The 22119-nt window shown below is 42.3% G+C and overlaps 1 protein-coding gene across 3 annotated transcripts in view; it reads left to right on the top strand.

Annotated features, from left to right (window-relative positions):
* Positions 1 to 19443, top strand: part of SREK1 (splicing regulatory glutamic acid and lysine rich protein 1) — a 63887-nt gene extending 44444 nt beyond the window's left edge. For 2 of the 3 annotated variants that reach the window (XM_014594094.3, XM_014594096.3), the window contains 5 exons: positions 2118 to 2237; positions 4560 to 5138; positions 7250 to 7345; positions 14965 to 15106; positions 17197 to 19443. In XM_014594094.3, the coding sequence (XP_014449580.1) occupies positions 2118 to 2237; positions 4560 to 5138; positions 7250 to 7345; positions 14965 to 15106; positions 17197 to 17346 (1087 nt within the window). In that variant the 3' untranslated portion in view covers positions 17347 to 19443. Of the gene's footprint in view, positions 1 to 2117; positions 2238 to 4559; positions 5139 to 7249; positions 7346 to 8370; positions 8937 to 14964; positions 15107 to 17196 lie in introns of those variants that run through there. The other variant, XM_019495983.2, reaches the window with a different exon arrangement.
* The last annotated feature ends 2676 nt before the right edge of the window (positions 19444 to 22119 follow it).

The raw sequence follows: 22119 nt of genomic DNA, 5'->3' as shown, positions 1-22119 counted from the left end.
GGCCATAAGAAGGTTGGCATATTGTGGGGCCATTTTGGTGCCCATGGTCTGGAGGAAGTGTTGGTTGTTGAAACTGAAGTTGTTGTGTGTGAGGATGAAGTATGAGTTCAGTGATATCCTGAGGTCTGTATTCTGAGTTGTAATCTCGTTCTTGTAGTTATGAGGCAGGCTTGGATGCCATCCTGGTGTGGGATGTTGGTGTATAACCTAGTGACATCCATGGTGTCTAGGAGGGTATCACTGGGAAGGTGGAAGTACTTCCGGGTACACCGCCATGCATGTTGGGGGGCCCTCCTGTGCTTCTGTGGGACACTTCATCTGCCCCACCATTTCAGTGTTCACAAGCCACACCTGGTACCTTGAGGTATGTAGAAAAAACAATTAAAGCTGTGTCTATGGCTGAATCGCTCATTCCCTGAATCAGGACTGAATCTTCAGATTCGGATTTGGCCAGATTGAATCGGGACAGTGATCCCAATCAACGGATCGAATCGCTGTCCCCTGAATCAGGCCGAATCCAAATCAAATATGGCCCACTTTGCACACCCCTAGTCGCAGTCGGTTGTGAATGCTTGCCATTCTAAAAGACCATTTTGATCCTGTCAGGGAAACAACATCCTCCAGAATAAGTCATGCTCAGCCATTCCCTACTTATAAGTAGTTTATTATCTCCCAAGGGCCTTCACTTCAAATCCATCAATCATATCTGTCTTATTCTAACTGAGCTGTAATTGGTTTGACCTATATGTGGCAGACTATTTCCATATTATTATGTGGCGTGTGCTTCTAGGGAAAATATGGCTTCTCCTTTCCCCTGGCACACCCTTTTCTGTCCATGCATCTTGAGCTAGCGAATGCAGGTGGAGAAATGCATTTTGTGTATCGTCCTATTCTTCGAGATTTAGCCAGTAATACATATGGGTGAACTTTCTGCCTTCAGCCTGGTAAGTTTCTTACTGGTACTCCAGCCTACGGGAGTACCAGTATGGGAGAACACCTAAGAATTTGTCCTAAAACATCAAACTTAGCATTTACAAAGTCTTCTATGGGGAACATGTTCTTTCCAGACTTAGGAGAAATACGTTTGGAAAACCAATGCTTTCTGTAATGTATTGAAAAGGGGATATTGTACTTTGCAGCCTGTCATTTTTCTTTTGTGTTTGAGTATATGCCAGATATGTTAATTCAGAATCCTTTTTTAACATGGTTTCTAATGAAATATTTGTACATTGGAACAATTCTGTTTTTGTTTTATTTCTGTGATGTAATCTCAATGAATGGAATGTTTTTGTTATATAAAATCTCAGTATTCCCATTTATCAACATGGGTTTGAAACACCATGTTTCACTGAGGTGCAAGGCCACAAATACATTAAATAAATCTTCCAAAATAAAAACTAATAAAACTGCTTATATTGCACCTTTATCTCTTTGGAAGCGTCACACATTTTACAGTGAGGGGAAAAAAAATTTTTGAGAAGTAGTAGAATTTTTTTAAAGTTCAAATCATACTAAGGCTGGAAAACTGAGCTAGATGAAATAATTAAAGGCAAATTTATTTAGTTACCAGGATTCCGGATGAACAGTCTCTGGAAGGAGAAGAAAACTGTAATTTTAATGGCCACTTTTACAAACTTGTAACCTTCTAAGAATTTACCTGTAATCATTTTTAATGCAAACTACTGTTACTTTTTGTATTAATAACTTTAAGGATATTATGATATTAAGTTGATGCAGAGATGTAGTTAGCTATGTTGGTTCTAACATACAATCCTTCCCTATATGCTGCCTAAATTGATTCACTACTATTTTTTACCATATTCAAAGAGATTATTGGATTCCAAACTTTTATTTTTCCAGTATTTTTGTTTCTGTTAATTGATTGTGTGTGACATTTTAGTAACACTTTTTAAAAAATGATGTCTTATTTTGAGAGAAGGGTGACCCTGATTTCATATATGGAGAGATATAAAGAATGGGGTATTAAGTTGGTGTAAAATTAGACGATGCATCATTTTCTTTCCCACGACATAGTTTATATATTTTTCTTAATTTTCATACTTCAGAAAAGCATTTTAACTAAATGATTTATATACGTCTCATATTGTTTTATATAGGAGCAGATCTCGCAATAGATCACTCTCTAGACACAAGGATAGACGCCGTTCTAGAAGTCCTCCCAAAAAGCGTTCCAGGTCTAAGGAAAGGCGGAAATCAAAAAGTCGTTCTCATTCCCGGTGAGACATTTTTCTTAGTGCCTTTGCAAGAGCTACATACTAAAAACTAAGAAGTCTAACAAAATTTAGACTAAGGTGAAAAACGAAATTGCTAAAATACTTCATTCTGTTGACTTTGGATTTTCAGAATTTACCTGTCCTTTTAAATTAATGAGGTCACTTGTAGGCATGTACAAATTGGATGATATGCAGGTCCTTGGAGTAACTGTATTTCCCCAATATAAAATCTATACAAAAATAAACAGTTCACAGGTTGTTTTTTTTTCATACCTGGGGTGCTTAAATTTACATAATGAGTTTCTTCAACTTCCACTCAAGTCAGATGGTGCTACAATGTTGAACATAATTGTAAATAAAATAATTTTAATATAAATACCAAACTTTAGTCAGCCAATTTGAAAAATTTTGTTCTATATAAATAGTGCAGTCCTGGTGTAGTTGTATAAGCTGTGTTCATTCCAAAGTTGTATTGTCTTACAATGAGAGACCAAACACAGAACACATTTATAAAACAGGCATCCATCATTTTTGTTTTCATGCATATGAGTTTCTAGTTCTTCCAGATTGGCCATTTTGCCTCCTTTTAAAATAATGCATCTTTGCTCAATGAAATATTTACTTATTACTAACCAAATCTATCACTTGTTTTTAGTCCTGGTTGACTAATTTCAGTGAGGAAAAGGAAGTCTGAAGCTTTCAAATTAATCATGAGAAGTACAGGTAGCTGCTTCTGCCACCTATGGTATGGAGAGACAAACAAATTATATTGAATTAAGTGATAATCTGCTCTGGTTTAGCCTCTACTTATTGCAAAGTAGAAACTCGTGAAACAAAGTAACTCCTCACCCCTTCTTTATACATACATAATTTGTTTGTCTGACCATATCCAAGGAAACAAAACACTAGAGAGCTTTTGGATGCCAACTCAATAGTTGAAAAAATTGTTCTTTACAAGCTTTCAGGCACAAACACCCTTCTTCAGGCACAGGGAGATTCCGCTAGTGTTTGTGGACTCTCTTGGGTGGAACAGAAGCTTAAAGCCAGTATACAAAATGCAGGTCTGTTTGCATTTTCACAGACCTGTATTTTGCATATTGACTTTAAGCTTCTATTCCACCCAAGAAAGTACACAAATACCAGCAGACTCTCCCTGTGCCTGAAGAAGGTTGTTTGTGCCTGAAAGCTTGCAAAGAACAGTTTTTCCAACTATTTAGTTGGACTTATAAAAGATACCACATTTACCCAAAGAACCTAGTCTGCCTGCATCCTTAGACCAACGTGGCTATAATCAACACCCCCAAAGTTATTTCTTACATTTGCGCACAACTCCAGGACGTATATAATATGTGTGTGTATGTCTATATGGTGCAACAGTTTAGGGTAGAAACTTTTATCCAGTCAGCTGTCTTCATGAGTGCCTCTGGGATGGAGTATCCCATATGCCATTTTAGATGAGCATATTTGCTCTTATGAGAGAATACACTTACAAGGCAGGGAAAATTTCTCTAGCTTCTCACAAAGTGCGGGAAGATGCCACTTAACTTACTCTAGATGCCCTTAAATTTGATATAATGCACATAATTCAACTATCCTGGTATGATGTGGTTAATGTAAAAACTATATATATTTTTTTTCTATTTCTCAGCATTTGTCATGGGTGGAAAAACACCATATTTACTCAAATCCAAGACAAGGAGGCTCCCCCGTATTTAACATGGCGGGGGGGAGGAGGGAGTCTTGGATTTGAACACAAGGTGGTGGAGGGGGCAGTCAGTTTCTGGCTCCAGCCCCAACACCATCCACAACTGTTGTTGTGTGTCTACCACTTTTACTCTCCTTGGTTGCACCCCTCCACAATTTCTCCTCCCCCTCTCCTTCCTTCTCCTGCCTCCTTGCTTACACTTGCTCTGGCCCCAGCTCTCACCCTGTCTGGCCTGGGGCACAATGCATGTGCTTGCTCTGGCTCAGTAACAGTTCTTGCAGCAGCAGCAGCTCTGGCTGGAGCCCAGGCCAGAGCTGCCACTACCACTGCTGCTATGGAGTTGAGGAAGGGGAGTGTTGGTAGGGACTGGTGGGAGGGAGGGCAGGTGCCAGGGAGTGCAGGCATGAGAGAGTGGGGGTTAAATTCAGTGTCATCTTGGATTTGAGTAAATACAGTAGATTGTTAGAAATGAGATGGATCTGAAATTTCTGTTTTAGTTACTTGTGAAATAGAAGTACATGTCTGGCCAAACATTTACTAGTATGGCAAGTGCGTGAATTCAGTCTTCATTAGGATCATTTTAGTGGTGACTTACTGAATGAATATTTGGCTTTTCACAGGGACAAGAAGAAAGATAAAGAGAAGGTCAAGGAAAAAGAAAAGGTCAAAGAAAAGGACAAAGAGAGAGACAGGGACAAAGAGAAGGAGAGAGACAGAGAGAAAGAAAGGGAGAGAGAGAGAGACAAAGAGCGAAATAGGGACAAGGACAGGGACAGAGACAAAGACAAAGATAGGGGCAGAGACAAAGAGAGAAACAAGGACCGGGAAAGAGTTAAGGACAAGGAGAAGGACAGGGACAAGGAGAAAGATAGGGACAGAGAGAAGGACAAGGAGGTAGATCAAGACAAAGAAAAGGAAGCAAAACTGGAGAAAGAGGGGGACAAGGAGAAAGAGGGGGATAAGGATAGAGAAAAGGTGAAGGACAAGGAGGGGGAGAAAGACAAGGAAAAAGGGAACAAGGAGAAGGACAAAGATAAAGAGAAGGACAAGGATGGGGACAAAGAAAAGGACAAGGAGAAGGACCGTGAGAAAGAAAAAGAGAGATCCAAAGAGAGGGATGATAAAAAGAAGAAAGATAAGAGATCCCGAACACCCCCCAGAAGTTATAGTTCATCAAGAAGATCTCGCAGTTCCAGCAGGTTTGATATTTTAAGGGTTTTTTTTGTCACTGCTTTAACCTATCTTGATAGTTAAATAAAGTGTAACCTGTTTAAAACTTTAATGCCACATGCTGATATTTCACTGTTGAGTATTAACACAAGGAAACAAATTACATTTTTATTGACCCTATTTGTTGGAAATTGATTGTTGGGGGAAGAACCTTAAATCTCTATTCTTCCATCTGTTTCTGTTTTGACATTTTGGAATTAACAATGGTTATATGCAGTTCGTGGTTATAATCTGTAGGAAGATAGTACTATAGAACAGAACTGGCACAATTTACTTTAGATTTGATGCCTAATAATGGTCCTTTAGATAACTGTGTAGTTTCTCTTTGAGCACGATAATCCATTTTTATTTGAGCCTTGCCTTTGGGCATGTATTTTTTGTATATGTTGGACTCCTCCAAAAACTCTGAGAAAAAAAAACAACATTTGGGCCCTGTTATGTCGTGTTCTTAATTTGTTCCAGCTAGTTGAACCTCTAGTTAGTTCCACTTGTTTCAGTGTAGCCACTGTTTTATTTTTAGCACTGGTTATTAGTTGCATGTTTTGTTCTACTTAAAGTTATTACATTGTAGTTGAGCAGAATTAGTGTGAATTTGCACCATTTTGCTGTTTAATCCATATATTCATAGTTTCATAGTTGGTAGGGTCAGAAGGGACATGAGGAGATCATCTAGTCCGACCCCCTGCCGTGGCAGGAAAGAATACTGGGGTCAAACGGCCCCGGACAGATGTTCGTCCAGCCTCCTTTTAAAGACCCCCAGGGTAGGAGCCAGCACCACTTCTTTTGGAAGTTGGTTCCAGGTCCTAGCCGCCCTGACAGTGAAATGGCGCTTCCTAACGTCTAGCCTGAAACTACCCTCCGCTAGCTTGTCTGTTGTTTTTTGTAACTTCCAGGATTGCTCGGGGGAACAGGGACTCTCCGAATGCCTGCTGGTACCCCTTGACTAGTTTGTAGACTAGTTTTATATTCATCTTGGTGCTGCAGCAACCTTCCTTTAGAACTGGAAAGTGGCACAGTACAGGTTGAGGTAGCTGGCTTCAGTGAGGCCTTTTGTGTAATTTTAAGATTGTACATGATAGACCTATAAATAGTTTTTCTTACATTGTACTGAAGGTGGCATAGCTGAGAAGTAGGGTGTTTGCTTTCTTGTTTTCTCCTTTCATTCAAAGAGATCAGAGGGACTGAGTGTCCAAACTGATAATTTTTGATGGTATTAGCATCACTCAGAAAAACTTGGTCCAAGTCTGAAACATAACCTTCTGTCTTGATTGAGAATATAGAAGAAAATTAGCAAAACTGAATTATCTCTTAAGGGCAGGAAGTGTAGTGGCCTTTGGGTAAAATCTTGGCCCTACTGAATTCTACAGGGCAAGATGGACAAGGTTCTTTGGGTGAGTCCAATATCTTTTATTAGACCAACTCAAATAGTTGGAAAAATTCTTAGCAGCTTTTGGGCACAAACACCCTTTGTCATGCTGAGGAAGCATCTTCCAAAGAACACAGACCATCTGCAGATGCTTCCTCAGCCTGACGAAGGGTGTTTGTGCCTGAAAGCTTTCTAAGAAGAATTTTTCCAACTATTTGAGTTATGCTAATAAAAGATATCGGATTTACCCAAAGAACCTTGTCTGCCTATGTTCTTAGACCAACACAGCTGCAACCTACACCCCTGAAACGGCAAAGATGTCACTCATAGTATAAACATTAAATAATAGTACTTAATTTAAACATAGCAAGTTCTTATTATCAGCAGCTGTTGAAAAGCACACTGAGTACCTCACAAAGTATGTTACAGTAGAAATGTCAAAAAGCATTTTCTATCCACTGCTTCCCTCTCTGACAAAATTATAGAACACTAAAATTTCTTTACTTGTGCAATTTGTACACTTGGTGTATTGGTCATTATATAACTGGATTATGACAGTGTTAACTAGTTGTCATGACAAAGAATGATTTTAACAAACTTCTATTTTTATGTAATGGTTGAATTTATTGTGTAGAACAGACCTGGCACAATTTATTTGAGATTTGATGCCTAACACTGGTCCTTTGGCTAATTTTTAATTTCTTGGTCGTGTAGAGAAAGGCGCAAGAGGAAAAGCAGAAGTCCTTCGAAATCTCCAAAAACATCCAAAACAACAAAGAGAAAGTCTTCCCGGTCTCCCTCACCAAGAAGGTGAGTTGTTTTTTTTTTAATTCAAATATAAAATGTAACTGCAGCAAAGGGAGGACCTCTAATGACCTTTTTCTGAACTAAAATTTGGTTGTATTGCCACTTTAACAATATTGTACAAAGCACTACGAGTAGATTTGGACTTCTGGACAGGTTTTTTAGCACATACAAGAAGCATCTAACTATCATTATTGCTTTTTTCCTGGGAAATGATCAAGCCAGAATGTAAGATAGAGAAAACAGAGATATGGGGAAAAACTTTTTTTTTTTTTTTTTTTTTACCTTTAACTCTGCTTCATTCAGGTTCAGATTGTAGCTTACTTGTATCCTTATGCTCATGCCATAACAGTTACAGCTGTGTGAAAAGGCATTCTGTTTCGACCAGTGTTTCGACAGAACACCGTTCTGTTTCGAATTTTGTTTCCATTCAAAACAGCTGTTCCGTTCTGTTGAAACAGGGCCGAAATGGCGAAAATGTTTTGCTGTTTTGCTCATAGGATATAGTGGGGAAGGTCAAAACAGCCAATAACTTTGTCATTTCTGGCCTGATTTGGATGAAGCTTGCAGGAATGGTAGCCCCTTCTGAGGGCATGAAGCCTGCCAAGTTTCAAGGAGATAGGTGTAGTGGTTTGGGGGAAACTGTACCTCAAGCTGCGGACAAGCAAAGCTCGTAACATGGGAGACACTGTGTGTGTTAAGGCAGGGTGAAAGCTGCAGACCTGCTAGCCCCTGCTGAGGCCACAAAGCCTGTCAGCCATCGAGGAGATGGGTGCAGGGGCTTCTGGGTTCTGGAGCCCTGCAACTCTAGCTGCTGACAGGCAAAACCCGTGTCATGGGTGCTTGTGAATCGAACCACCGCCTTCTTATATTGAGCTGGTCCTTGAGTGAACCATTATTGATTGCATAACACAGTAGCTAGCTACAGTAACGAGTTAATGAGCAAGGATTAACACCTAGGGAAACCACAGACTAAGGAGAGGAAAGAATTAATACAGAGCTAGGAACTCCTTTCAACTTCACTGTTAAAGGTACAGAAGCCCCAGTTTGAACTAATGAATGCTGGAGAGCAACGCTTGGGACTGAATACCCCCTGATGAACTGTTCCCAGAGCCGTATTCATTACAGCAGTGAATTAATCAAAATTCATCAACGGACTCCTGAGACTGCATGTACTTGTGGATATTACCCCTGGGACTGACAGCTGCCATCCAGCAACTGCCAAAGGGGATGTCCCACGAGGTCAATGACCCTTGGATTGGGTAAGCCAAAGTCTGCCAGAAAGAGGATAAAAGGCAGCGAAGAATCACCCCCAGTGGCACCCTCTTTGACCTGACCAGCACCCTACCTGTCTAGCCAGAGTTACCAGTTGGTGACCCCCTTCTGAGGCAACATTGCACTGAAAGAAGCCTCGACTGGCCGTTGACGGCGGACTCAAGCACTTGGGGATAGGTATATCTTGACACTGGTGCTTAGTATTCATAGCTAGCTACTGTGCATGTGTGTGTGCATGAATGTTCGTGTGTTTGAGGGGATCAGCCCCAAGGTTTATGATCTGACTTTTGCATCCATCTAATAAACTAGAATTTTATGATGATCCTGTGAGTTGGTTCTTTGTAGCCAACATAGTGGCCGCAGCAGGGCCTAGCAGGCCTGCAGTTTTCACCCTGCTGTGCCTTAACACACAGTGTCATCCATGTCACGAGTTTTGCTTGTTCGCAACAGAGAGGAAAGGTGGGGGGGTTGCACTCTGTCAAAGTGCACTTCACATCATCAAGGATTAGCTTTGGGTTAGAGGAGGGTCGGGCAGAGGCACTATGGGTCAAACTGCAAGCGGGGCATGGTGAAAGGGACCTTACGGTGGGTGTCTACTATGCCCAACCAGGGGGAAGAGCTGGACCAGGACTTCTCCAGGCAGCTTATAGAGGCGATTAGGTCAAGAGATGTTACTATCATGGGTGACTTAAACTACCCAGACATTTGCTGGGAGGAGGAGCAGACAGCCAGGTCTGATGGCTCGCGTAGGTTCCTGGCTGTATTACAGGACCTTCATCTTATCCAGGAAATGCACAGCCCCACTAGGGGTAACACCTTGCTGGACCTGGTCCTGGCCATGGGGGATGACCTGGTGAGGGGAGTGCAGGTCTTTGACCACCTGGGCAATAGCGATCATCACCTGCTGGATTTCATTATCCAACACAGGGTGTCAAGGGCTAACACCAAGGCTAAAGCCCTTGACTTCAGAAGAGCCAACTTCAATGAGCTTAGTATATTAGTGGGGGAGGCACTGAGGGCCCAGAAGGCAGAGGAGATGGGAGTCCACGAGGGATGGTCTTACCTTAAGGGGGCGATCCTCCAGGCCCAAAGGATAACAGTCCCTGAGAGAAGCAAGGGGGGTAAGAGTGCTCAGAAACCTCCTTGGCTCAGCAAGGGCATTCAGCAATGCCTGAGGACTAAAAGGGGGCGTACAACCAGTGGAAGGGAGGAGCTATTACCAAGGAGGAGTACTCCTCCTCGGCCCATGAGTGTAGGAGGGCTATTAGGAAGGCCAAGGCAGAGATGGAGCTCAGGCTAGCGTCCAGGATTAAGGACAACAAGAAGTCCTTTTTCAAGTACTTTGGGAGCAAGAAGAGGGCACCAGGCAATGTAGGCCCCCTGCAAGATGCAAACGGTAATCTTGTGGCTATGCCAGACTAGAAAGCTGATATTTTTAACAGTTTCTTTGCCTCTGTTTTCTTGAACAGGGACCGAGATATCCCGCCTACCAGAAGTAGGGACAATCTTGGGGATAACTCTGTCAAGCCTTCAGTCAGTGCAGATGTAGTTAGAGATCTTCTGGAAGGGCTAGACATTTTTAAATTTGCAGGTCCAGATGCCCTCCACCCAAGGGTGTTGAGGGAGCTGGCAGGGGTCATCGCGCAGCCCTTGGTCCGGCTGTATGAGCATTTGTGGTCATTTGGCCAGGTGCCGGGGGATTGGAAACTGGCTAATGTGGTCCCAATTCTCAAGAAAGGGAGGAAGGAGGACCCAAGTAACTATAGGCCTGTAAGCCTCACCTCGGTGCTCAGGAAGATCTTGGAGAGAATCATCAAGGAGTACATCTGTGGGGGGCCTGCAGGGGAGATCATGCTCAGGGGCAATCAGCATGGGTTCATCAAAGGCAGGTCCTGCCTGACCAACCTGATTGCCTTTTATGACCAAGTAACCAAATCCTTGGATGATGGTGTCGCCATGGATGTAGTCTTTCTAGACTTTAAGAAGTCCTTTGACACTGTCTCTCACCCCATCCTCATCAATAAATTAAGCAACTGTAGCATTGATGCCTGCACAGTTGGATGGGTAAAAAATTGGCTGATGGGGCGCACCCAGAGAGTAGTGGTGGACGGGTTGTATTCAACCTGGCGAGATGTGAGCAGTGGGGTACCCCAGGGCGTGGTCCTCGGGCCTGCACTGTTTAACATCTTCATCAGTGACTTGGATGAGGGGGTGGAAAGCACGCTGTCCAAGTTTGCTGATGACACTAAGATGTGAGGCGAGGTGGACACACTTGTAGGGAGAGAGAGGCTGCAACTAGATTTGGACAGACTACAAAAGTGGGCAGATGAGAATAGGATGGGGTTCAATGTAGAGAAATGCAGGGTGCTGCACCTTGGGAGAAGGAATCCCCAGCATACATACAGGATGGGGAGTTCCCCTCTTGAAAGCAGAGGCAGAAAGGGATCTTGGAGTCGTCATTGACTCCAAGATGAACATGAGCCACCAATGCCAGACCGTAGCCGGTAAGGCCAGCCATACCTTGTCATGCATCCAAAGATGCATCTCAAGCCGGTCCAGAGAGGTGATACTCCCCCTCTATGCGACTTTGGTCAGGCTGCAGTGGGACTACTGCGTCCAGTGCTGGGTGCTGCACTTCAAAAGGGATGTGACCAGCCTGGAGAGGTTCAGAGGAGGGCCACCCACTTGGTGAGAGGGCAGCAGGACAGGCCCTACGAGGAGAGACTGAGGGAGCTGAACCTGTTCAGCCTCAGCAAGGGAAGCTGAGGAGGGACCTGGTGGTTGCCTACAAACTCATCAAGGGAGATCAACAGCAAATAGGCAGACCCCTTTTCTCCCCAGCACCACCTGGGGTGACAAGGAACAATGGTCATAAGCTAATGGAGAATAGGTTTAGGTTAGAGATCAGAAGGTAATATGTTACAGTTAGGGTGGCCAAAATCTGGAACCAACTTCCCAGGGAAGTGGCCCTCGCCCCTACCTTGGGCAAATTCAAGAGGAGGTTGGATGATCACCTGTCTGGGGTCTTGTGAACCCAGCATTCATTCCTGCCTGTGGCAGGGGGTCAGGCTAGATGATCTGTTCAGGTCCCTCCTGACCCTAGCTACTGTGAAACTTGAGGTATAGTTTTCCCCAACCCCCTGGTCCTGTCTCCTTGAAACTTGGCAGCTTTTGTGGCCTCAGCAGGGGCTAGCTAGCATGCCTGCAGTTTTGACCTCACTGTGGCTTAACACATGCATGTGACATGAATTTTGCTTTCAAGACTTTGGGGTGCAGTTTCTCTGAACCCCCTGCACATCTCCTTGAAACTTGGTAGGCTTCATGCCCTTAGAAGGGGCTAACATTCCTGCAAGCTTCATCCAAATCAGGGCAGAAATGGCAAAGTTATAGGCTGTTTCGACCTTCCTGGTTATAGCCTATGGGCAAAAAAACATCAGAATGGAGAAACATTTCGACTTGCCTTGTTTTCTTTCGAGGTTGTTTTGATGATATCTGTTTCATTTCGATTTTGCTGTTTTGACTTCGAAACGAGTCAAAACAGCATCGAAACAAAACTGGTGGCGAAATTTTGCATAGCCCTAATGCTCTCCTCTCCATTTAAAAAGAATAAAATGTATGTTTGCCCATTCTTTCATAGATTCATAGATGTTAGGGTCGGAAGGGACCTCAATAGATCATCGAGTCCGACCCCCTGCATAAGCAGGAAAGAGTGCTGGGTCTAGATGACCCCAGCAAGATACTCATCTAACCTCCTCTTGAAGACCCCCAGGGTAGGGGAGAGCACCACCTCCCTTGGGAGCCCGTTCCAGACCTTGGCCACTCGAACTGTGAAGAAGTTCTTCCTAATGTCCAATCTAAATCTGCTCTCTGCTAGCTTGTGGCCATTGTTTCTTGTAACCCCTGGGGCGCATTGGTGAATAAATCCTCACCAATTCCCTTCTGTGCTCCCGTGATGAACTTATAGGCAGCCACAAGGTTGCCTCCCAACCTTCTCTTGTGGAGGCTGAAAAGGTCCAGTTTCTCTAGTCTCTCCTCCTAGGGCTTGGTCTGCAGGCCCTTAACCATACGAGTGTCCCTTCTCTGGACCCTCTCCAGGTTATTCACATCCTTCTTGAAGTGTGGCGCCCAGAATTGCATGCAGTACTCCAACTGCGGTCTGACCAGCGCCCGATAGAGGGGAAGTATCACCTCCTTGGACCTATTTGTCATGCATCTGCTGATGCACGATAAAGTGCCATTGGCTTTTTTGATGGCTTCGTCACGCTGCCGACTCATGTTCATCTTGGAGTCCACTAGGACTCCAAGATCCCTTTCCACCTCTGTGCCACCCAGCAGGTCATTCCCTAGGCTGTAGGTGTGCTGGACATTGTTCCTCCCTAGGTGCAGCACTTTGCATTTCTCCTTGTTGAACTGCATTCTGTTGGTTTCTGCCCACTTGTCCAACTTGTCCAGGTCTGCCTGCAGCTGTTCCCTGCCCTCTGGCGTGTCCACTTCTCCCCATAGCTTTGTGTCATCTGCAAACTTGGACAGAGTACGTTTCACTCCCTCGTCCAAGTCACTGATGAAGACATTAAAGAGTATCGGTCCAAGGACCGAACCCTGCGGGACCCCACTGCCCACACCCTTCCAGGTCGAAACCGACCCATCTACCACGACTCTCTGGGTGTGACCCTCCAGCCAATTCACCACCCACCGGACTGTGTAGTCATCCAAGTCACAGCCTCTTAACTTGTTCACCAGTATGGGGTGGGATACCGTATCGAAGGCCTTCCTGAAGTCTAAGTATACGACATCCACCCCTCCTCCTGTGTCCAGGCGTTTCGTAACCTGGTCATAAAAAGAGACTAGATTGGTCAGGCATGATCTGCCTGCCACAAACCCGTGCTGGTTTCCCCTCAGCATAATTTGTCCTGCCAGGCTCTCACAAATGTGAGCCTTGATAATTTTTTCAAAGACTTTGCCAAGGATGGAGGTGAGACTGACTGGCCTATAGTTGTCCGGGTCCTCCTTCCTCCCCTTTTTGAAAATGGGGACCACGTTGGCCCTTTTCCAGTCCTCCGGGACTTGGCCCGTGCTCCACGAGCATTCGAATATTCCCACCAGTGGCTCTGCAATGAGGTCGGCCAGTGCTTCAGCACCCTCGGATGGAGCTCATCCGGGCCTGCCGACTTAAAGGCATTTCATTTCTTAAGATGGATATAAGCATTTATTTTGCCAATTGTTTACCTTCAAATAGACATCAAGTCAGTTGGCAACTTGCACAATGTAGTAGTTAGTAGTAATTTTTGCATTTTGGTGTATAAGATGCATATGGAAGCTTAACATTTTGTCTTTTCTTTATTTTTTTTTGTTAACCTCTTTAAAAAAAAAAAAAAAGTATTGTGTAGTCAGAAATGGTTCAGAATGCTACTATCTGGCATGAAGAGATTAGTCTTTTCAGGTAGCTCCGCATCCTGAACATCCTCATAGCATATTAGAAGGAGTCTACATCTTTAGAACAGGGCTGTCCAGCTTCTCAGAAGCAGGGGGCCACATGCTGTGAATTGTACCAGTGCAGGGCTGCATGCAGCATAGTCTGCACCAGTACAAGCCAGTAGCAACCTGCATGGGCCTCCCCACAGTGCATCACACATGCTGGCATTCCAGCCTCACCATTGGGTCCCTGGCTATGGGCTCCCCTTTTGCACTGCGCTGCATGAGCACCCCAGGCTGCCTCCTGGGGGAGGGTGGGGGGAGGCAGGAAGTGGAAGCCAAAGTAGGGATGGGGAGCCCAGAGCCCCTGGCTGCTGCTGTAGCCAGAACAACGGGGTGAGTTCCAGTTGGGTAGGAGTATAAGTACCACAAATTCATCCCTTGGGTGCTTCATGCAGTCTGCAGGCCACCAGTCAGACAGCTGTTTTAGAACAAGAAACTGCTGAAATTGTTATATAGGAGCTACCAGTTAAAACATGTTTCTGTTTCAGTTCAGGGCTAAAAATAGTAGTTATGTCCAGAGATGACCCTAGTAGGGTGCAGGGCCCGGGGCAAATCAGCCTGTGCAGGGCCCAGAGGCGAAGAAGCCGGTGGTGGGTAGGGAGTGGCGGCGAGCGGCCAGATATGAAGTCAGCAGCAGCACAGAGTCACCAGCACTAGGTGGGCCCTACAAAAGGGGCCGTGGCTTCTCCACTCAGCTCCATGGGGCCCCTAAAAGCGCAGGGCCCGGGGCAGTCACCCTGATATGCCTTCCCCCCCCCCCCCCCCCCCCGGGGGGGGGGGAATGGCTGTTGTTATGTCTCAGAATTGCAGTTTTCTGTCCTTTTAGGATTTAATTGACTTACTCTAACTACATGTGTAAAATCTTGCTTAAACAGAAATAAGAAGGAAAAAAAGAGAGAAAAAGAAAGGGATTCAAATAATGAAAGAAAAGAGAGAGAGCGATCTACATCCAAGAAAAAGAGCAGTAAAGAGAAAGAAAGCCGGGAGAGATCTGAGAAAACCACCACTACACTAAAGGTAAGTAGCTGGGACTGAGTGGTGAACAGGAATGTGGAGCAGTAGAGTTAGATATTTGACTTCCTTCAGTATTTGTCATTTTTGGATACTTGGGTATAGTTCTTCCCAGCAGTAGATAGTACATCCTTTCTTTCAGCGTTTCTCAGTCTGTGGGTTGCAACTCAAAAGTGGGTCGCAAAGAATAGATTAAATGGTCATGAACAATCATGTAAAAACATGCAAAATCACAAATTTTCTGTTTTAAAGGAGAAAAATGGGGGGAGCTATGGGTTTCCCCTTGCAGGTTTGAAGAGTTCTAGCCTGCAAGGGGCTGCTTGTGGCTGGGGGGAGCAGAAGGAGGGTGGTCAGGCAGGGGACGTTACATGCATGTGCACATGGCAGCCAGGCAGTGTGGAGAGGAGCTCCTGCAGCTCCCTTTCATTGCCTATGGGTGGGGAGTGGGGGAGGGCATAGACGATGTGTCGGGGAGTGAGGGGGGCACAGCCGGGGGGTGGGCATGTGCCTCCTCCCCTGCCTCCAGATTTGTGCGCCCACAGCAAGTACAGGGCTGCAGCCTGGCTGGACTAGTATGGGCAGGATCTGCCTCCACAGCCCACTGGGAAGGATTAGGCACGGGAGGGCAAAGCAGGGTGGTGAGACTCATTGCGCCAGCCATGCTGCCAGCAGTTTGAAGAGTAATGAATGTGAGGGGCTGCGCTGCCCTCACCTCCTCCTGCTAGCTGTCTATTTACTGGGCTGCAGCTCTAGCCTGCTGCTATGGCCCAGCTGCCGCTGCCACTCCCCTCCAGCTGTGGCTCTACCCCAGAGGGGAAGCGGGGTGGCTGACAGAGTGGGTGGCCTGAAGGGAGCAGTGGCAGGGCTGTGGTGATGGGGCTGGTGCCAGGGTCCTGGCGGTGGCAGTGGCATCAAGGAGTCTTGCTGCCCTGATTCTCCCTCCTGTGCTGGGTCCTGCCTGCTGGTGGTGGCTCCCTAAGATGCAGCCCTATTCCTGTTGTGGGTGTACAGATCTGGGTGGGGGGCACGTGCTGTTCCCTACCCCACATGCTGGGTGGGTTGGGAGGCTGTGGGTTGGGAGCGAGGGGCACCAGCAGGGCCAGAGGGCTGTTTTCTACCTAAATGATTTACTGGGATGGAACTGGCTATCAGTGTTTACCGGGTGGGTCCTGGTACAGAAAAGGCTGAGAACCACTGCTTTAGTTGGCTTCAAGAACACTTGATAGTCTTCCTATATGTACCTCACCAAGTCCGCAGGAATGCGGGTGGGTGAGTGAGGGAGATGCAGAGTCTGGAGCGAAGAAGAAAGAGTGAGGAATAGGCTGTCCAGGAGACAGATTGTGTAGCCAACGAGCAAAATACAGGAGCAGCTCAGCTGGGGAACTCCGCATCTGTCATGCACTTAGATTCTACAGTTCTGTCTCTGGCTGTCCAGGGTCGTGGGCTGTTGAGAACAAGGCTGGAGGAACAGGCTCAAGAAGTGGGTCTGGGAACAGGTTATGGGGCTTTTCTTCACACAGAGTAAAAGATGTTTTGATTAGAGTTTGATTTTCAAAAACTGCCAGTCTTGAAGAGTTGAATTGGTTGTAATGATGTCTGGTTAGCTAAATGGGATATTATCCGATTACATTTTATAATGGATTTATTTTTAATTATACACACTGCAGTACCTATTTTATCCGGGAAGTGTTGTAAAAATGTGGTGTTTCAACAAAAAATTACTTGGGATAAGTGACTAATAACTGGGTGAACAGAGTTTAATCCTATTTTAATTGGAATATGCAGTGAAATCTTTAGAATTACTATTGAAGCCTCCACAATGCTTAAAGAAAGTACTGTTCTTTTTTTTCCTTTTTGCTTAAGTGTATACACCACAGCATAATATTTTAAGATAGCTGGTAATTTTGGGGGCCTCAGCTTCTTTTGACACTTTGGCCAAATTACTCAGCCTTTTAAAATTGAGTCTTCATATGTTGTTTCAAGCTAAGCATCTAGAAACTGAAGCAGCCTGAATTGCGAGTCAGCCTTAGACATCTTGGCCTGCAATGCCAAAGAATATTGTTTTTGTAAAAATATAACTTCAGTATTCTTGGTAGGATAAAGGTCGCCCTAAAGAAGACCAGAATTCTGAGACTGACAAGGAAGTTGACAAAGATGCACAAAGGACAGATGAAGTCAAGCTGCAGCAAAATGGGAACTGTCAGCCAAATGAAGAAAACCTCTCTATTAAAATAGAAGAAGTTTAGAGCTAAGAATAGACCTATCATTTAACTGTGGATTGAAATCCAAAGCTTTTTATTTCCCTGAAAGAGGAAGAAAACTTCAAAGCAATCAACTGACCTTGTTGATAGTACAAGTAGCTCTTCCAACTCTTGTGATAGCTTTGTTGTCTTGCTGTAAAGCAAGAAAGAGCATGGACAAGTAGTAAGTACCATGGTAAGGCCATCAGAACTATTCATCCATGAGAAACCATGCATTTCCATGATGGCTGTATTTATTTGTAAAATGATTTACGTTAACTTTTGCCAAGAGCTGTTACAAAAGAAAGTGAAAATTGAAAGATGTAAACCTGTACTATCCAGAGAAGCTGAAGATCTACATTGGAGGCTGTTGGAATACTGTTAGTTGATAAATTTTGTATTGGTTTACCTTGTGGTTTGTTTTGTTTTTTTTGTTTTTTTTTAAACAAAACTTCAACGTGTACTGTTTGATAATGTGCTTGGAAATGGTGCATAAGTATACACACCTTCCCTTGTTGTACATGATAACTATGAAAGAAAGGGTTTTTAAACATAATAGTTTTACAGTTTGTTAAATACTCACTGACTAGTAAGTTTTCATTTGCTCACTGCTTGAGATTTTCAGTTTTCTTATTTGGTCTTCTTTTCTTATTTGTATCCCTAAAATGAATATTTCTTTTAATTGTAATTGAAAATTGCATGCTACTGTTCTGTACCTAGAAGGTACACTACCTACCATGTTATAGATAATAGTTTAGCATACTGAGGGGTTTTTTTGTTTCTTCCAAAGGTGAGCACATTTGTATGGTAATATCAAAACTTCTAGTTTTGTTTTAAACCATCTGTTCAGCTGAAAATGGTACAGGTGCCATTATGAAAATAAACTTTTTTTCCAAAGTAGGATATGGGAGCACAAGCAGAAGCTTTAGTGCCTTCTTAAAATGTGGTATACTATTTTCTAGAAATGTATTTGTGCTATTACTCCTTTTTATTTAAATCTTACATGATCTTGATTTTGCTGTTTTACCATCACTACCCCAGTGGACAAGAATATAAGTAGTTTGTCAGAACAGTTATATTTGGTTCGCTTGGTACAAGATTGAAGCTCCTTTTTAAAAAAAAGACTTATAGGTGAACTCAAAAGCTCAGTTTGGGGACCACAATACTATATAGGATAAAAGCTGAATGCCAAGCATTCTCTAATTTCACCTAAATCAGAGGGAGCCTGTTAAACACTTTTTCTACATTTGGATGGCCTTAATCATTACCTCTCATTTACCTTCTCTAATGCTGGTTGTGTGATCTAAAAGGAATCATACATAAAAGTTTTTTTGAAAATGAAAGTAGTTTGAAAAGAGCAGTTGTCTAATTCACATGAGAGTTACATGGTAGAAATTCTTTTGCATTTTTGGACATAGTCTTTGGGGAGGGAACATGTAAGTTAAGAATGACACACAGCAACTATTTTGTCAAGTAAAACGTAACTTGTGCTCTCTGAACTAATTTAATCACTGTAAGATTTCTTAAAGTGATACCTTTAGAACTTGCTTATACTAAAATCAAGTAGACTTATTTTTAATACAACTTAATACAATCAAATGACTTAATTGCCTTACCTCATGGGAAGAGTTATTTCTATCAATATAAAAACTGAGTAGCATATTAGTTCCTTGGTTTCAATTTGATTTTCCTTGATGCAGTCATAGAAACCTCAACATTGTATGGGGAATGAAAACTTGCCCTCTCTATAAGGTAAACCCAGTTTTGATTGTGAAGCTGCTTAATCAACTCTTTGTTTTTGTTAGGATTTAAAGTTTCTTGCCACTGTGTGCATTTTAAGACTATAGAAGATGCTTTACCATGTAAAGTATAAACAGTCATTTTTGTGATGATTAAGCCACATGCAGTTGGCTGGTAAACAGCTTATTCTGATAAAAGAATGACAAATCTGTATGCTATGGAAAGACTGTGAAGGATTGTGTCTTGCAACAACAGCTGTCTTATTTATGATGTGTAAGTAGCATAGAGCAAAGAGATTGTTTGTTTGTATACTTGTTATCTTTGGTACCATTTCACTAATAAAATTAAGTATTTTAGAGGGAAGTTTTTGTTTATACATACTTTTTAGTTGATTACTCATCTGCTTTTTCATAGGAGGTTTCTTTGATTTGAAAAGTACATGCTAGTTACAATAACTTGAAAGTTATTTTTTTAAAGTTCCTTGCAATAATTCATTTCCCCAAAATGTTCATGTTTCAGTTGATGACATTTTTTCATTCCTGTTTTTCATTGATATTCTGAAATTGCACAGCTTTATTCTGTGACAGTTAAAAAAATTCAGAAAAAAATCAATTATCGTTGTGTAAAAAAAAAAATGCCTTTGAAAATTCACAGCAGAAGACTGGCTGTTTTCCGGGTTAATCTGAGCACACATGTAATTCCATAGTTCAGCACATTCTCTTGTACTGTGTGTGTTTTAATAGGGTTTTTTTCCTCTGAGAAAAACATTTTTAAAATGCTGTTTTCTAAAAAACCCAGTTTTTTAAATCTGTTTATTAAATGCTTTTTCTCATTTTTATTTTCAGTTTTCTGTAGTGTAGTTTTTATAATTTGTGATTTCATTTTTTTCCTCCCCAAAAGCCCCCATCATGGTACTAAACTCCTCTTAGGTTTCTGCCATTGCAATGGGTAAATTTTAGTTTTAAGACTTGTGCATAGAAATGCAGTTCCTGTCCTGTCCCTAAGAATTGTATATGGCAACATGTTTCACCTCCATTGGAATTCAATTCTTTCTTTATAGCCAGGTCACATTGTCATTTTTATTATTGATCGTCATAAACTAGCTGAAATTTGAGTGAAGTGACTGTTTTCAAGAACAATATAGTTAACAGTTAACTGCATTTAACATTTTAAATTCAATTTCATCTGAACAAACTTTTACCTTCGTTTAAAGTGTTGTTGAATTACAGGTAACCACTTTGAACAGTGACAATAAAATGGCACCCTTTTACTGAGCAAATCTGAATGTGTATCTAGAGTCATATCTTTGTACGTTAGTGACTGAAATTTATTTTCATAGCCTTATTTATTTTATACAAGACTGATCCAGCTAAGAGAACCCTGAATTTTGTTTCTCTTTATCACTCATCAACAAAAGTGTTTTTTATAAGTTCCAATTAGAAGGCTAGTCTACTACATCTTTGTAAATCATTAGGGTTACACAGGTGTCATGAGGTATGGGGGGAAGAAAGAACCCAGCTTGCTTTTCACATTTGAACACTTGAAGAAAAAAAAAATTTCAGCTGCAAACTAAAAACATTTGATGTGGATATTGGTAAGACAATGAAGTCTATGCCGAAGAAGTGAAGACCAAGGCTGTCCAACTTGCAGCCTTACAGGATACGAGCCAGATGCCACTATCACAATTTATTCGATATCTCGTCCCATCTACAGAAATTTATGTGCAGTGTTTTGTAGTAGTTTAAAACTGTTAAACTGTACTTTGTGTCTCAGCAGGAAAAAATAAGTTCACCTTTGGAACAAATTGCTTGCATATTCCATACATGATGTCTCTAAAATGTCCTCTTTTTTCCCACTCAGGGATATTATAATTAAAAGCAGATATATCCTGTGGGTGGACAGGACCCTTCTGTTTGGGTTTTAGAAGTGAAATTGTTCTGTGTGTTTTTGTTTTTTCTTGAGTTTGTAAAGAAATATAACTATGGATAAACCATTTTTTTTTATTTTACTCATCTCTAATTACAAAAATTACTGAATTATTTTGACACTTGTAGACATTAAAACTCAACTGTAGCATTAAAACTCAGGACCCATTTTTTAAGAATAGTCTGTTTTGAACAGTGGACTTGCATCTTGGGCATGGCTCACAGTATGGTGATTCTCCCAACTTCAGTATATTTTAATGATTTCAGTGAATTCATAACAAAAATAACAGTGATGAATCATGGCTAAGATTGCAGAACTAGTCTTGCATTTCTTACTCTGGGAAAAAACAATTTGTAATCAGCAAGCCTTTATTTAAAAGGTTTAGTTTTTCTTTGCAAAGTATGGAGTACAGACGGATTAAATTCATAGGTATTCTTGTTTTACAGTCACCATCTAAGTAAGCCTTAATGTTTTTGGTTAATATATAAGTGAAAACAGGTGAAAGTGATCATGTATGTTTATTCTTTTATGTTGAAAACAAAAGTATAATTTTGAAAATGGAAAGTGGTACATACAAATGTAACTTTGGGTATTATAAACATCCCTTCTGTTACAAATTTTTCATTTCCAGTTTATCAGAAATTACTTTGCATATAGTGTTCATATCTTAATCTGAACACCAGAAGAAGGAAACTTGTATTCAGGCTTTATATTGTAGCTCATATTGCCTTAGGCAGCCATTATTAAATGCTATGACTCATAGCCATACTATCTGTCCATCAGTCTGAGTCTTCTCTCATTGCTTTCCACGTGCAACAACTGAGTAAGCTGGTCTTGAGACGCATTGACTACACGCTGTTCCACAATGCTTCTGTTATGTTCAGTATAAAACATGTCCATTAAGCTACTGGCCTGGCACAATGGAACACATTTTCACTTTTATACAATTTTAGTTGTAATAGTATGATACAATTTTAAAAAAATCACCGTTCTATTTCATAGTCTGTTTTGGAACCATTAACTCTATGGTCTAAGAGGGTGAAAAGGGATTTGATTTGAAAATATATATTTATCAATTTTGAGACTATTGGGCCTATAGAAGGATTATACTTT

Source organism: Alligator mississippiensis, chromosome 3, assembly GCF_030867095.1.
Source record: "Alligator mississippiensis isolate rAllMis1 chromosome 3, rAllMis1, whole genome shotgun sequence".
Classification (NCBI taxonomy): Eukaryota; Metazoa; Chordata; order Crocodylia; family Alligatoridae; genus Alligator; species Alligator mississippiensis.
Note: the sequence above shows the minus strand (reverse complement) of the source record. Positions and strands in the feature narration are given on the sequence as shown.